General features: G+C 44.4%; 1 protein-coding gene across 1 annotated transcript in view; it reads right to left on the bottom strand.

The window, feature by feature from the left end:
* LOC144797641 (uncharacterized) overlaps positions 1 to 15,503 on the bottom strand; it is a 353,681-nt gene that overhangs the window by 135,185 nt on the left and 202,993 nt on the right. The window contains exons 37-38 of the mRNA XM_078668345.1: positions 5,362 to 5,619; positions 1,351 to 1,611 (exon numbers count right to left, since the gene is read on the bottom strand). Of these exons, the coding sequence (XP_078524471.1) occupies positions 1,351 to 1,611; positions 5,362 to 5,619 (519 nt within the window). The remainder of the gene's footprint in view (positions 1 to 1,350; positions 1,612 to 5,361; positions 5,620 to 15,503) is intronic.

The following is a 15,503-nucleotide window of genomic DNA, read 5'->3' as shown; positions in this document are numbered from 1 at the left end:
TCACTGATGACAGGATGCAGGGGGACCAATAGTCTTCCTTTGGTCATGTGCAGAATGGTTAGCTTCAGGACCAGACCTTGCGCCCAACCGTCTGTGAATGACCAACCAAAACTCCACATGACGTTTGGCAAGGCATTGCGGCCCACCCTCTGCAGGCAGCCAACCTCCACTATGCATGGCCTTCAGTTGTGCATAACTGGGGCCTGGCTGCTGGAACTGGCACTACAGCCAGGCCCTGAGTTCAACACTCTTTGTTTGGCCAACCCTTAGGACACATTGCCTTTTGCCCCCTCACTCAATGGAAGACCAAATCCCAATACCATGCAAGGCCATACACTCTGCCGACCACAGGTTACCCAAAACATTTGGATGCATGCAGTGGTGGTTGGGCACAGGTCCTGGCTGAATGGGCCTGGACTTGGGGATGGACCTGCATCTAAAAGTTGTGAGCAACCAATTCTGCTGGACAGAGCTTTCATCCTGCAAAGCAGGAGCTAGCTGTAAGGCCTAGGGCCCAACCATTTGTGGCCGTCAGCCCCACTACTTATTGCCTAGGCCATGCACAGTGGGTTAGGTCCATAAACCTGGGCTAGGCAGGTCCTATGTCCATTTCCCTGCAGAGAACCCACCCCTACTGCGTCCGGTCCTACGGTCACTTTTTTCAATTATTTTAGATTTTCTTTTTTATCGGTTCACTGTCTAATGTCAGCTTTACTATCATAGATTAGGTCACCAGTGATTTCAATGATGGAATATGCTTAAATAATGAATTACACTTAGTATTGTTCTCTATGGCAGACTAAGTCTCTTGATTGGGATGCGATACAAAAGTGAAGAATTGGGATTTACTTTGCTGGAAAGTAGCTCTAAAGAAATGTAAAGTAACTCTATGCTGTGTTTTACTTCGTATCAATGGGACAGGCATAATGTTGGAGAAAATACTTCTACTCTGCAAGCTTTTCTAACTTTGCATGTGTGCTGTATTGGACAGCACACATGCAAATTTAGAAACGTTTTAAAATAGGGTTAGGCATTATATTGTGTACTGGAAGGGTACCATTCTAGTGCAAAACGTATGCTAGACTTCATGCACACTCCCTTGCATCCTGATGTAGTGGTGTGCTTTGGGGATGGCAGCCCACAGTGCGCAAGCCCAAGGGATAACAGAAGCAGCGCTATATCTTTGTGGATATTGCGTTGTCCTGCTGTCTCCCTTTCGCGTGGCGCAGCACAGCAACTTTCATTGGTGCACCGCCTTGCGTGAAATATTAGTAAATCTGCCTCATTAAGTGATCATTCCATTTATTTACCCCGCACACTTCTTGAACACAACAGTGTATCCCACTTTACCTGTTTGAACCTCATACGATGCGTTTAACATGGCCTCGCAGTTATCGTTTGCGGCAGTAACTTCAACAGTGTAGGCCTGGCCGCAGAGCAGCCCACTGACTTCACAAGTTGCGTTGTCTGAGGTGCAGGTTGTCGAGTTTCCCGCTGCTGAGACCGCTGTAGCTCTGTAAAGTAGGGCTCCAGGACTTGGCTCCCAGAATAACGTGGCAACATCACTGTTGCACTCCATATGCACAGATGGATTCTTTGGACTGCAAGGTACTGGAATGAAACAAAAATACCACTGTCAAAATCTGCATTGTATTGAAAACTGTACAGTGCTTTCCAACCCATACACTGCATGTTTAGAATAAGACCTCATTTTGCAACTTCCTCATTTAGTTCATGTTCATTTCATTGCTAGAGTTTATGACTTCTTCCTTACTTGTTTTATTCTCAGAGTTTTTGCGTTTTTGACCAGTATCTCAGCCATAATTGTCAGGGTTGAAACTTGAAAAGTTTTTATAGCACCTCTCCTCTCTTTCTTCCCCTTTTTTGGGCCTAAAACAGGTTCCCTTTGAATTCCTGAACGATTAGTCTATCTTACAATGTTCTTTGTTTTGTTTCGAATATTCAGCTATTTACCTTTCTTTTTCAATGAAGCTATCGCTTGTACTTCAAACAATGTATCACTGCTTTGAGGTAATCAGAGAAAAGGCACACACATTATTAGAGCCCTCGTGACAACATGGGCTGTAAGTGTGTGCTACTGAGGGAGTGTGTACAGATGTGTTGAGGACAATTGGCCTATGTCCATGAGAGCACTGGCTTGATGCTGGCTGCGAAACTTATTGTGGTCGAAGGAATGGGAACATCCATATAGAATCAGAACCAGAAAATATTTTATCGGTGGAATTATTAAAAATCTGAAGCATAGTTACATCTGATTAAAAACATTCCCGTAAACCTAAGTCTAAAGTACAAATAAACATTCACTGACACGTTGCTGGGTAAGCTTCCTCATTGCCACATCTATAAATTGACCTACTCTGAATAAAACATTAGGCTTGTCAGAAAACAGACAAAAAATAAATGCCATTCTTACATGTAGGAACCATCTAATGAAATCGGATCTCAACCAAAAACTCCTCACTAAATGCAAATACTTGCACAGACAGAATAGATGCACTAAAGTCCCAGGAGATTGAAAACATCCTACAATCCTCCCTGACTGTGCAGTTGTTAACTTAATTACTTATAACCTCCCCAGTTTGGATTAAAAGACAAAGCAAGCACATCATTTAATGTTTTGTAACTGACCCTATGGGTGTTTCTAAGAATGGCTGATTCATGGAAATGAGCCTTAGTGATCTGACTGTTTACGTTTTTGGGCTGACCATGTACATTCCCTTGAAACTCAGGCATAAGATGCACATGTTGTAATATCGCTATACATATATATTTATATACGTATAGTATTTACATACAAGAATAATAACATCTATTTTCCTCACCCTACATTTGTGTAAGATACATATTACACATGCATGGCTTTAGACGTGTTGTGCAATTCTATAATATTTGTATATGTTCTATTTTTTGCACAAACGTAGTTTTTTTACGCGAGCATCAGCACTACTGACTCACATCAGGGGCGGCTCTAGGCTCATGGCAGCCCTGGGCAGGGAGCGTAGGTAGGGGGCCCCGGAAGAGGGGGTCCGGGCGGAGCGCGGAGGCCAGTGAAGAGGGGGTGGTCAGGGTGTTTGGAAGTGGAACAGAGCTAGAGGCCTCCAAATCCCTGACAGGGGCTACCACGCAAATATGTATCCATCCTCAGAGGATTATTATATTAAGGCTATATATATTGGCGTGGGGGCCCCTGGGGTTTGGTGGCCCTGTGCAGGTGCACAGCTTGCACATGCCTAAGGCCGCCCCTGCTCACATCTTACCAAAGCAAAGTAGTTACCCACGTTTCTGCACAACGTACAGGAGGCGCGTTCAAATGTAATTGAGCTGCTGTGATGAGTTAATGAAATACATTGCTAAATGTTTGTGAATATCCCGTACATTACTCCTTTGTAGATGGTATACATGGCATTCCAGATTCCTACCCTTTCACTAACACTCCCATGGGTATGATCACTTGCAGTTCCTCCCTGAATTTACACATACATAATGTACGCACGTCTTACGTACACTATGTGGACAAACTTCACTTACAGTTAGGCACAAACACACACACACACACACACGCACACAGACATTAAATGGGTGATTCACAAAATCATGCGATGATTGCACCTTATGATTCTATGGAAATGCTTCAATACTACGCATGTTGATATATGAAAATCAAGGAAAATAGACTAGTTTAGCGTTTGTAATGAAGAATTTGCATAGACTCTAAGGTGTCGGCATTCCAAAAGGCTGTGAATCCCTCATGTAGTGTGTGGGATTTCAGGCCTTACTCCCGTGGGACATACACAACACACCACTGAACATTCATTTTTGTCTAGATTAGACAACCAAAGAGGTACTTCAGGGTGTGCAGGCCCTTTTTGCGCTTTAAAGACTCATTCTATGGTTATTTGCTTTGTGATTAACTCTTATTTTATATAGACCTACATTACGGGGCCTGAAAATAAACTTTCCAACACTTTTGCAAAATCAAAAATCCATCTGTAATAGTCGAGCTAAAAGAAAACAATAAAGTCCACATGAAGTATTAACAAAGTACCTAAACTATAAAGCACCTTAGATTATGGCACACAGACATAAATACGCACACATGCACCCCCATACATGCCTGTGCACACACACACATGCACACACACACACACAAATACACTTATAAGTGTCATCTAAATCGGACACGTCTCTTCAGAAGCATGCATGACAGTGTTGGGCCATCATGAAAGCTTCTGGAAAAAACTAGAATAAGGCAGCGCACTAGTACATACAAAACACTTTGCTGTTATAAGTACAATCAAAGTCCAGCAGATAAAAAGGAACCAAAATTACAAAAGATAAACCATTCACGCATAGACGTGAGACAGAACTCGTACCCAGAGTAGCAGAATACAATTCTGAGATGAAGATCCCATGTAAAATGCCATCATTGTAGTTCAGGACACATTATTTGATTTAGAAAGTTACAACACACAGAAACTACATGTAAAATCGGGGAAGGGCTTGGAGTCACCAGGAGACACACTGCAATCACAGACCAATCTATAAACTCCACAACAGTAGCGACACGAGATACCGTATGGCTCTGACCACATTATATCTGTGCCCACACCCATTACCACGTTGTACTACACAGAGCGAAACCTGTTGGCAGGGGCCACGGGAGACAACCAACCATTCATACAAAACTTCCTCAAACTAACAGCAACTGCAGATCAGGTCACCAGACCAGCATCATGTCATACCTGAAGGGCACAGCTTACCCAAGCCAATTGAGTCCATCACACAACCAGCAGAACATGATACCACTTGCTGGTACCAACTCGGGTGACAACACCCTACAAAGAGCCCACTACATCCATGCACTCAATAGGGATGCAAAAATTTGCAAAAAATGCAAAAACGTACTTAACAAAACAGCATTTCAGAGAGGAAGTGATACATTTACGTAAATGCTCTTCCTTTTCCTGAATCAATTTAAAGTTATAAAGTATCATGTTTCTCGTTCCCAGTGAAACTGTGTATGAGAATAGCACAGCCGGAAAAAGATGGCAGCTGCTCTTCAATGTGGTAGATGGAAATTCCCTTTTAACCCCTTTAATGCTGATGATGGCCCCCAGCCGTCATGCATCACGGGGCTCGTGTGCTGATGACGACTGGGGGCCGTCATAATCCCGCCCACTTCGAAAAACGCCGCACAGGCGCAGAATCGGCCGCGCCCAAGGGGTTAAGAAAAGAACTTGGCCAAACATGGTGTTCTGTCCTGGGGCTCCTGTGTTTAAATGACACCATGCCAGTGACAAGTATCTGTTCGCTTTTGATAGGAAAGGGCAATGTGCATACCGGTGTAAAATTCCAGAGCGGGGCTGGTAGAGATACTGCATAAGTCGCTTAACGCTAGAATGTTAACCAGGAAGGATTCTCCACACGGCAGGTCCAGAAGATGGCAGGATCTGCTGGTCGCGTTACAGGAAGTCAGGTCTCCATTGCTACTGCGGGCTGTCACCACGTACGAAAGACTCCCTTCACTGTCGTCCCAATGGACCAGCACATCACTGCCGCAGGAGTCTGTGTAGTCCACATTCTGTGGCACACAAGGAGCTGAAACCACAAGAGAAAATAGCACATTAGCTCCTTCAAATTAACCTTTTCCTCAAACTTTTCTTTAAACTTTTTGCCATTATCCTCATGTTAAACATCTATCTAAAGTCTCAGGTGTAATCACATTGTCAAACCACTCGTTTGTCATTCTTTTTTTAAAATAATTTATTAGGTATGTGTACTATAGTGTGAAATGAGAATCCAGGAAACTACCACCCTAATTTCTTCCACTGTTTAAAAAGTCTGTAAATTATCAACAAGCACAAAGCGAGAGAGAGCACTTGCAAAAAGGATAAAGATTTTATTTTTGGGGAGGTTAGTCATCTCGTTAACATTTGTTTAAATTCATTACAGAATATACCATACAGCGCACTTTGCCCGTCACTGGCTTTGCCAAAGGGGCCACATACATGGGTGTGTACTACTGTGCTCCTTCAATGGGCAGCATCCAGGTCACGCATTCAGGCCCTGATTTACTGAACATCTGCAAGAGCATCTAAATGTGCTATGCAGATGATAGCATCCTTCTGCTTACTATTTTCATCCTCATCAACATCATCATCTTTATTTTTGTCCACTCTGATTTTATAAAGTGCAACTCACAGGATTATTAAAAACAAAGCAATCATGATTTAGAAAAGGTTAAAATAGAAAAAAAGAACAGTAAAATACAGCAAATCTTTCTTAAAAACAACAGGGGCAAATGGCCTATTTAACAAGAACATTGGTATGTGGGATGTTATCCTTTCTGATCGTATGTAGAACCGTATGTGCACAGTGGTGCCTGAAACAACACACATACCAATCATTTATGAACTATATCATTTCAAAACAAAGTCGGCGACCCAGTCCATACGCTAATATTAAAACAAAGGGTCTAATGTCCAAAAACATACATCTCAGGGAATAAATTAATACAAAAACCATCATACAGTTTTGGATAGATAAAAAAGTCACACAATACACTTCGATCGTCTAATCCATAAGGCCATCAGAAATTTTGCTCGGCCTAATACTACAACTCTCCTGGTGTCAGTGCTGAGAAATCGAAGCACCTCAAGGTGGTGTCTGGAACAATACACCTGCATAGGGGGAACAATCCACTTAGACCTCAAGTTTTTGCAGAAAGGCCCAAAAAATAATAAATGAACCAGGGATTCAGGTTCTCCTTTGCATCCTGGACACTGATCACCAAGTGGTGCTTGGGATCGCCATCTGCTGCACAACACCCTGGTAGGAAGTTTCTTGTATGTATATTGGAGGAACAATATCCGCGCCATAACTAGGACAGTCTCATCAATGGTATATTTGTATTGGGGATAGGGTTTAGAGTCTATGAAAGCTAAAGTGAACGCTCCCACAGCTTTGGTCCCACTTTCCACCTGGATACATTCCCAGTGGATTTCTTTGACCCTGTCTCTGGAAATCTGGGCCATCTTCTCCGGGTCTGTCAAATATATTTCCCACCCTAATTTCCTCAGGAGTAACCTACGGGACCATAACCAGGGAATTTTGCCAACACATTGGGGCTGATTAAGAGCGATGAGGCCCACATGATAGCAGGCGAGTGCTCAGTAGACAAGACCCTAGGTAAAAACATTAAGGGCCTAATTACAATGAGTCTGCCTGACTGCCATCTCAGTCCTGGGACCAACCAACCGCTGGTCGGCGATCCCGACTGGCTAATTAGGATGCGACTGAACACAGTGTGGTCTCATTCCTACATTTTCGTATGAGAGCATGCATTACGGCTTTAAACCGTCCATAATACATGCTCCCATAGGGTAAGCATTCCATGGGGTGCAGGGATCAACAGGGGGGCACCTTAGGTGCCACCTCGGCCCCCAACCAGAAGCCATACACACAAGGGGACCCTGGAGAGGGGGGGCAAACACGCTTTGCAACATGGTTTTCATGTCAGACAGGCTGGAATGGAAACCATGCCGGAAACCATGTATCGTAATTCCAAGGGCGGAAAGGCCCGCTCTTTGGGATTACGAGCCGTTCCGACTAGCCGACGGGCTCCTTGAACCCATTGGAAGCCAGCCGGAATGACCAGTCGGTTTAGTTTCAGACCCCCAGCGTTGTAATGCGGAGGTCGGAAAGTAAACGGAAGGCCTGATCCGATGCGGCCCGAAAGGCTCTGATTATTGGTAAAAGCCTTTCCGGGCCGCATTGTAATCAGTCCCAAAGAGTCTCTTGTGTGGACAATCCTCCTTTGAGCCAAATCTAAGAAAACTGGGGTTTAAGGGGTACTTTCCAGAAGACTGAGTAAGGATCTTATAGAACAATTCTCAATCATTGATAGGCTGTCAGTAGTCCCACATCCCCACAATTCCGCTCGGTACAAGACTGAGGCTAGGGCCTTGGTGTTGTAAATTTCGAATTGTGGGTTCACTTTTCTTGACACGGTTCTAAGTATTTTGGTTATGTATGACATTTGCTCAATTAGTAAACGTTAGGGAGCCCAACGCAAATTTGGTGTGAGCTGGATACCTAAAAATCAAATGTGGGGACCAGTTCGATGGGGTTGCCCCCAACTACCATACGCCTTTTAAATAGCCTCAGAACACCTTTGGAGAAAATCAAATACTTTGTCTTTATATCATTTAGTTCCAGCCCTTGCTCATCACAAAAGGAGTTAAAAAATGTCAGTAGCTGTTGGAGCCCTATGAGAGATTTTGATATCAATAGAGTGTTGTCGAAAACAGCCCTTCTTCCCCTGACTTTTGCAGCATCACACCCATCTCTGTGGTAGATAACCCACCACTCTGTTAATGAATAGTGAAAACAGAGTGAGTGCCAAAACGCACCCCTGCCTGACTCCACGCCTGATCTTGAAGGGGCCTGTTAGCTGACCCTCTTCTCCCCACCTGACCTGGGCCATATTATCTACATGTAGCCTCCTCAGACTATCCATTAGATTGTGTGATATCCCCATCTTGGCCAACACCTTCCAGAGTTTGCCCTTTGGTACCAGGTCAAAGGCTGTCTGCAGATCCACAAACTCTACAAACAAATTCCCCCCTTGTATTATGACTTCTCTCCCAAAAATTAGGATAAAATGGAAAATCTGGTTGAGGGTACTAATATTGGAGCAAAACCCCGCATGTAAATCAGAAAAAATATTTCCTCCTGTGATCCACTCCTGGAGATGCGTCAATGTTTGTTTACAGAATATCTTCTGGAGTGAATCTCTTAAGCTGATAGGTCTATAACTACCTGGGTTGGCCCCGAGCCCCTTTTTCAAAATTAGTATAATCTCCACCAGCTTACAGTAAGTGAGAATCTCCATACTCAAAAGGATGGCATTAGTCAGTAGGCTAATATAGACAGCCCACACTTCTGGGTCTTCTCTCTCTCTCTCTCTCTCTCTCTCTCTCTCTCTCTCTCTCTCTCTCTCTCTCTCTCTCTCTCTCTCTCTCTCTCTCTCTCTCTCTCTCTCTCTATATATATATATATATATATATATATATATCATTCAGGATCCTGTCTGAGGCCTGGGGCTCTGGCTGGAATAGAGATGCTAATTGCGCATAGGTTTCTTTGGGAGCGAGTGTACAAGAGCATCCAACTTACTGGATAGGCCTTTTCCAGAGGGCTACAATTGTCTTCTTCCTCACCATGTTGACATGACTACAATCCACTGAAACATGAGTACAATCCACTGAAGTGGTACACCCACTCATTAGGTTAGACAGTAAATTCAAGGGCAGTCTTTGAGTCATTCAGACATAGTGCTGCTTTCTCTCGGAAATGCTTGTTACCTTTATCTACCAGAGCTTTGTGGAGAGTACACCAAAACAAACATTCCTATTGCCTTTTGTTGAGATCCAATGTCAGTATGTACTTCGCTCTACACCTCGCTAGATCCTGGCTTGAGTGGGAGCTTCCCCTTCGCCTTCCTGCATTCCTGGTTATACCAAGCAGCTGCTTTAGATGAATTTCTCCATACCGGTTTGGCTTGTCCCAAGGCTTCCCTAATCAGCCAATATAATGCATCATGGGCTAATCGCAGCAGTTTTTTTTTTTTTACACACAGTCAAATTTTATAGTCCTTAAATTATTGGCTTGTGACGGTGCAACGAAATCACAAAGACCGTCATAGGCTGCTTCTGGCACTTTAGAGTCGCCTAAAATTGTCGTCACTATCTGTTCTTTCGACAACTTGCAGATCATGTTCAGCTAGCCAGATCCTGCAGTCAAAGAAACAATAATCAATACGGCTTGAGTGACCGGGTCTAATATAGGCCATTTTGCCTTTTCGATGAGCATCGGTACTGACATTGGTAGCCCTCAGGTCCTATTGCAGTGTTAAAGCTAGCACCTGGGCTGCTTTTTCTGTCCATTTAACAGCAGGTATATCTATCAGGGGGTTTTCCAATGTCTGACCCATTCCAGAGTCAAATCTAAAGGAGTGGCTGCAAAGGGTTCAAATGTACAGTTGAGATCCCCATCTACCAGTAATGGATTACTGCCCTTGTTCTCAGTGAGAGCGTAGTCAAGAGCAGTTATAGCGCTAATATCCTCCCTGTAGAATACCATTCTTTCGTACACATTATAAACGCTAGTTTTAATCCCGGACTGAAAGGTAAAATCGACTGCCAAAATATCTGGGAATCTACAGGGACAACTTTGATTTTACATTATAGTGACATTTTGACCCAAATCACTAAGACCCCGGATAGTTTCCTTTTCCCTTTCTTAATCGCATTTTTGCAATGGGCTGTAAACCCACTCCTGTGTATGGGTGTCAAACTCCATATTTCCTGGGACAGGCACACACCATAAAAATATATACATTTGCCCAACTCTTACTCCAGCAGCATCCTTGAAATCCCTGCTAAATTCTAAACCAGGATTTTTATCTGAGTCTGGTTTGCTAAAGGTTATTAGGATTAGGACACCAGTGCAGGATCGCACTCCCATGTGCCTCTTGGATAATTCTATTACTGGTACGAACCTCCCTCCTCAGGCCCCCACTGTCATTATCTAGGACAGCTGGAGGTTTCACACAGATCATTAGTTGGGTCCTCGCTAGCCAAACATTGGGCACGGGACAAGACAAGGGACCTAGGGGAAGGGAGATCGCACAAGGCGGTCCCAACTATTAGTGCTTCCCCCTCTGCTCTACCTATGCCCTCTTCTTGGAGCCAATCCTAGGGTCCAGCAGTCCCACTGACCTTGTTTCCCCCACCACCATCCCTGCTAGTATCACTTTCATTTGAGGTAGTCTCATCCATGTTTGTGCGATTTTTAATTGCAATGGATGTATTGGCAACAGGGATGGTGCCAGAGTCTATGTCCATCAGACCATATACTAAGTTTTTATGGGCAAAGCATACTTTTGCCATATCGTGTGTCTTCCCAGGGGCAGGTATCTTTTCTGCTTGAGTGATATCATCCCTCATAATAGAGTAGCATTAGTGAGTCTTCTTGAACCAATAGGTAACATTGTTTATAAGTGTATCATGATCCTCCCTTGCTGCAGTGGTTAGCTTGGGAACCTAAATAAGGAAAACTGCAGCTTCCTTCTCCTGAACACGATTTTTGATACAACAGACATTTGCGACCACCCCCTTGAAATGAGGTTGACCAGTTCTAGTGACGTTTGGGTCACCCTTGTCTTTTGCTACTTTTTCTCTTTCAAACCCTCTACTTGAGTCTATGCCCTGTAAAGCATTGCGGGAAGCAAAGGGCAAGTCACTTGCCCAAACAGGCCTTCATCGGGGACAGGGAAGAAAGCGGCTGGAGGTAATGTAGGGGCAAGGGAAAACCAGTGGCTATTTTGGGTAAGTGGTTGGTGCATGCACCACTGGGCCGCGTGGAGAAACAGCCTGCCGGTCATTTTCATGAAGAAAATCTATCTTCTATCACTTTTGCTTGATTTGCTGTACTCTGTACTAAATCTTTTGCAACCCTTTTCTCCAAGTCCTCCACCACTCATCTCAGGGCCGCTGCCTCCCCCTTGAGACCCCCGATTGTGCCCCTTAAGCTTTGAAACAGGGATAAAACTTCTTCCTTAAGGGCATTCAGCCTTTCAGTCTTTGCTATGTTTTCTACTGTAGATAGGGCAGCATACCTGGTACGGCACTCAAGCCGGCTAGCAACCTGGGGGTCTAGAGGCTGCTCAGAATCATGGGACTGCGGCTCCTCGCTACCTCCTACACGGCTATTGCCTACAACACTGCGAGTGCCAGAGTGACTGTGCTGGCGAGGTGTGTTAAACCTTTGTGGGATCCGGTAGTTTTTTTTTTAAGGGCGATAGGTGATATTTCGGGTGAGAATGAAATAGAAGCATTTTAAATTATGGGGGGGGGGGTGGGATCGGTCGTTTACACTTTCCTTGCATTCCAATAGCAAAGTGTCGATCCTGTCCATTATATTGTTACCAGTTGTGCAGGGGGGCTGTGTTTAGCAAGTGTCTTCCTAGAAACCTAATCCTGGGCTTTCCTTTTGCCCATTGTCTCACAGAGATAAAAAACCTTTTCAGCACACACAGTACTACAGTGGGAATAAAGTCACACGATCCCAAAAGAGTCTTTGTTTTAAAAGAGCTTTCCTCCCAGCCATAATAAAGCCAACTTAAAAGCCTTTTCAAGGGAAAGTTTGATTAAAAGTTGAATACAAAAGTACCTTAGAAGGTGGGTATGAGGTGTTGAATCGCAGGATAGCAGGGGTACTTTGCTGCAGGGCCAAGGGGGAGTGGCCCTGCCCTGCCTCTTCCTGGCACTGGCGGACGCAAGACAGCCCGGGCTCCACCAGTGCACGTCCCACGCAGCGGGACACCATCGCGGTTATGTAGCACTAATCAGCATCAGCAGGAGAACAAGCAGAAGACTATGGGACTCATAGTCCCCAGTGGTCGTGACCCATGAGGGCCTTACCCTCGTGTGTAGCAGGATGACCAGGGTGCAGCGCAAACACCTCCCTGGAGTCGAAATCCAAGGCGGGTAGATGATGAAGTTGACCCAATCAGTAGAGACAGCAAACATCAGGCAGCTCTTTCCCCCAGGGCAGCGGGACACCTTTAAGCTTATCTAGCGTAATCAGCATCAGCTGGAGGCCAGGCAGAGGATTATGGGACTTGTAGTCCCTAGCGGTCATGCCCCGCAATGACCTTGTCCTCGGGTGCAGCAGGACAGCCGGTTTGCAAGGCAAAAACCTCTCCGGGATCGAAATCCAAGGTGGGTAGATGACGAAGTTGGTCCCAAACAGTAAAGACAGTAAATAGCAGGCAGCTCTTTCCCCCTGCTTGCTACTTTATATGTGCAGCATCATGTGAGTGCCTGTGCAAAGTTTAATAATCGATGATTGCATTGTCTCCACTGGAATTGAAAGAGTGTTTGGGCTTTATATAGTCTGTGTACACTTCTACCACTACTTTCAGGGCATGTAAGATGAAAAAAATACTTTTGTTACTTTCTAGCCACTTTAGGAGGTGCCTGGCTTTTGATGATAGCAAGCTACAACACGTAATTGAAAAATCAGTCTTACTCTGCTCTCTCTTCTTCCCACACAGGGGGAGGTAGCTGAGTAAAATGCTTTGTGGCAAGAGGATTAGTGCAGAATCTGCCCATACTCCCATCAAATTAGTTTTTTCCTCCCAGTAGTTCGCACAAATTTCAAATGTTTATGGTTGTACAGAAGTTGATGTGAGGATTGCTGTGAACTAATGAGTGATTAGATTGTCAAATTAGCACCAAATAACAAGAACCCACTCAATCACTTATAGCTGGATTAGGTAGGCATGAATGAACACAACCTTGTAAATAGATTGCAAAGGTTGATGTATAGTTTGGAATTCCTGGTGTAAGCAGGAAACTCCTCAATGCTTGCCAGAGTTTCAGGAGTTACTTCTGTAGTTCTTCATTAGAGAGATCGAGGACAAACACTCCTTCCCTAGCTCATTTTGCCTCTTGGACCTTGGGATTTGGTGGAAACTGTTCACTCTTTGCCAGTTGGCATGACTACCATTGGTGGGGGAGTTTGCCCTTTCTGCAGGGCCACACCAATTTTGTTTGCTTTTTTGCTGAACCCCTTTTTTGCTGGCTATACAACTCTTTGCATTTTCCCCCTGCTAACCAGTTGTAAAGTACTTATGCTCCTCCTTTCAATATGGTAAAATGTGTATATCCCAGATTAGCACGTTTAATTTACTCATACATCCCTAGTGTATGGTACCAAGTGTGGGCAGGGCCTGCAAACTAAATGCTACTAGTGCACTATAGCATTCATTCTTCCACTCACTAGAGTAGTAATGTAAAAGGTGTCTGCAGACCTACAATTGTAGCCTAGCTGTGCAGTTTTAAATTGCAAATTCAACCTGTGAAAATAACCCCTTTTGATAGGATTAAACCTTCCTTTTAAATATATTCGTAAGCGCCCCGCTTAGTAGCCCTTATTGCCCATAGGGCAGAGTGTATGGTGTTTAAAAGTAGGACATGCAAACGTTTAATGTTAAACATGTCTTTACAGTGGAAAGCCCTAAAGGCTATTTTCACGGTAACAGGGTAGGATGTTGCATAGGAAAGCATTGGGATACAATATTAGGTTTAATAAATGTTATCTTTGCTGACAAAACAACAACAAATCTCTTTTTTGAAATATTTATTTTAAGGCCAATTCACTGGTGAAGTTGGATTTGCAATAAATATTTTGGAAAGATTATTTTTAGGAAGCTACCTTTGCACTGCCTGGTGTCCCTGGAAGCTAAATATGCATTTTGCTCTCTAACTTCTGCCAGCCAGTAAATAGCATTCCGAATAGGCATGAATGAGTTGTGAACTTGCTCCCCGGACAGGGACAAATGGCCTTGAGTGTGAGGAAGTGTTCTTGCGCCCTTGGCAGGGTGGCCTACGGGATGGGCCTAAAGACTTGATTAACTTCAAAGATGTCTACCCTGTCACAAGTAGATGAAGCTAAACCCAAAATGGCACACTTCTTTTGTCCCCTCAGCCAGACCTGCTTCTATCACAGTCTGCGTCTGGTTGACAACTCCTGCCCGACAGGTCTGCTGGGGTCTTCATATGACACTTCAAAGGAGGGAAACAGCATGCCAAAACAATTTGCATGTATCTATTGTATTGGTGCTGAAAACTCACCTTTGTTCCACCAGACTTCTGTCAGTGAGTTTGTTGGGGGTACATGGGACTGCCTAAAGCTGGGTTTTAGTGTTAGATGTGGGAGGACACAAGAGTAACCATAGTATACTCCCTACACACACCACTAGACTTGGGGCCCAAGCTTAGTGTGACCGAAGACGACGGCTATCTTAAGAATGAGCAAAGTGTTGTAGGGTAAGCCCCAGGAACCCTAATCCATTGGTTAGGGTGTCTCCAGGAGTCATTATCACCCATAAGCTCAAGCCAGTCATAAATGTAGCTTCTCCAGACACACACTTCAAAACACTCCTTGACCTGCAGACGATCAGAAGAGGCTGTGCCTGCTGTCTGGGACCTGAAAAGAACCCGGAAGACTCGACCTGCTCTCCCTCTTCTCCTCAGGACATAGAATTGGACTCCAAGGGTCATAAGATGTCAAAAGGCTGACCTCCAGTTCGAGGTACAGGGATACACCATGCTCCAAGAGGCCTTTCCTGCAACTACCCACCTGATCAGTGGCAACCAGACCTGGAATGGACTCTGCCTGCCACCCTGTGAGTCTCTAAGTGCCTCCCTTAAGGTCCTTGGGACTTTAGAAGTGTACTCCTGTGGTGGATTGGGACTTATAGGAAGGAAGTCATGAGGTAAAGTCCTTGACCAGGGCAAACCTGGTTAGTGCATCCAACGTGCATTCTATCACAGTCAGGGTCAAATTGCACCTAGGTCTGGTTCTACCATGACTATTGACTATCATTAGCACTTTGTGCTTCTTAGTGCTAT

This window comes from Lissotriton helveticus, chromosome 1_2 (assembly GCF_964261635.1).
Source record: "Lissotriton helveticus chromosome 1_2, aLisHel1.1, whole genome shotgun sequence".
In the NCBI taxonomy this organism is placed as follows: Eukaryota; Metazoa; Chordata; class Amphibia; order Caudata; family Salamandridae; genus Lissotriton; species Lissotriton helveticus.
Note: the sequence above shows the minus strand (reverse complement) of the source record. Positions and strands in the feature narration are given on the sequence as shown.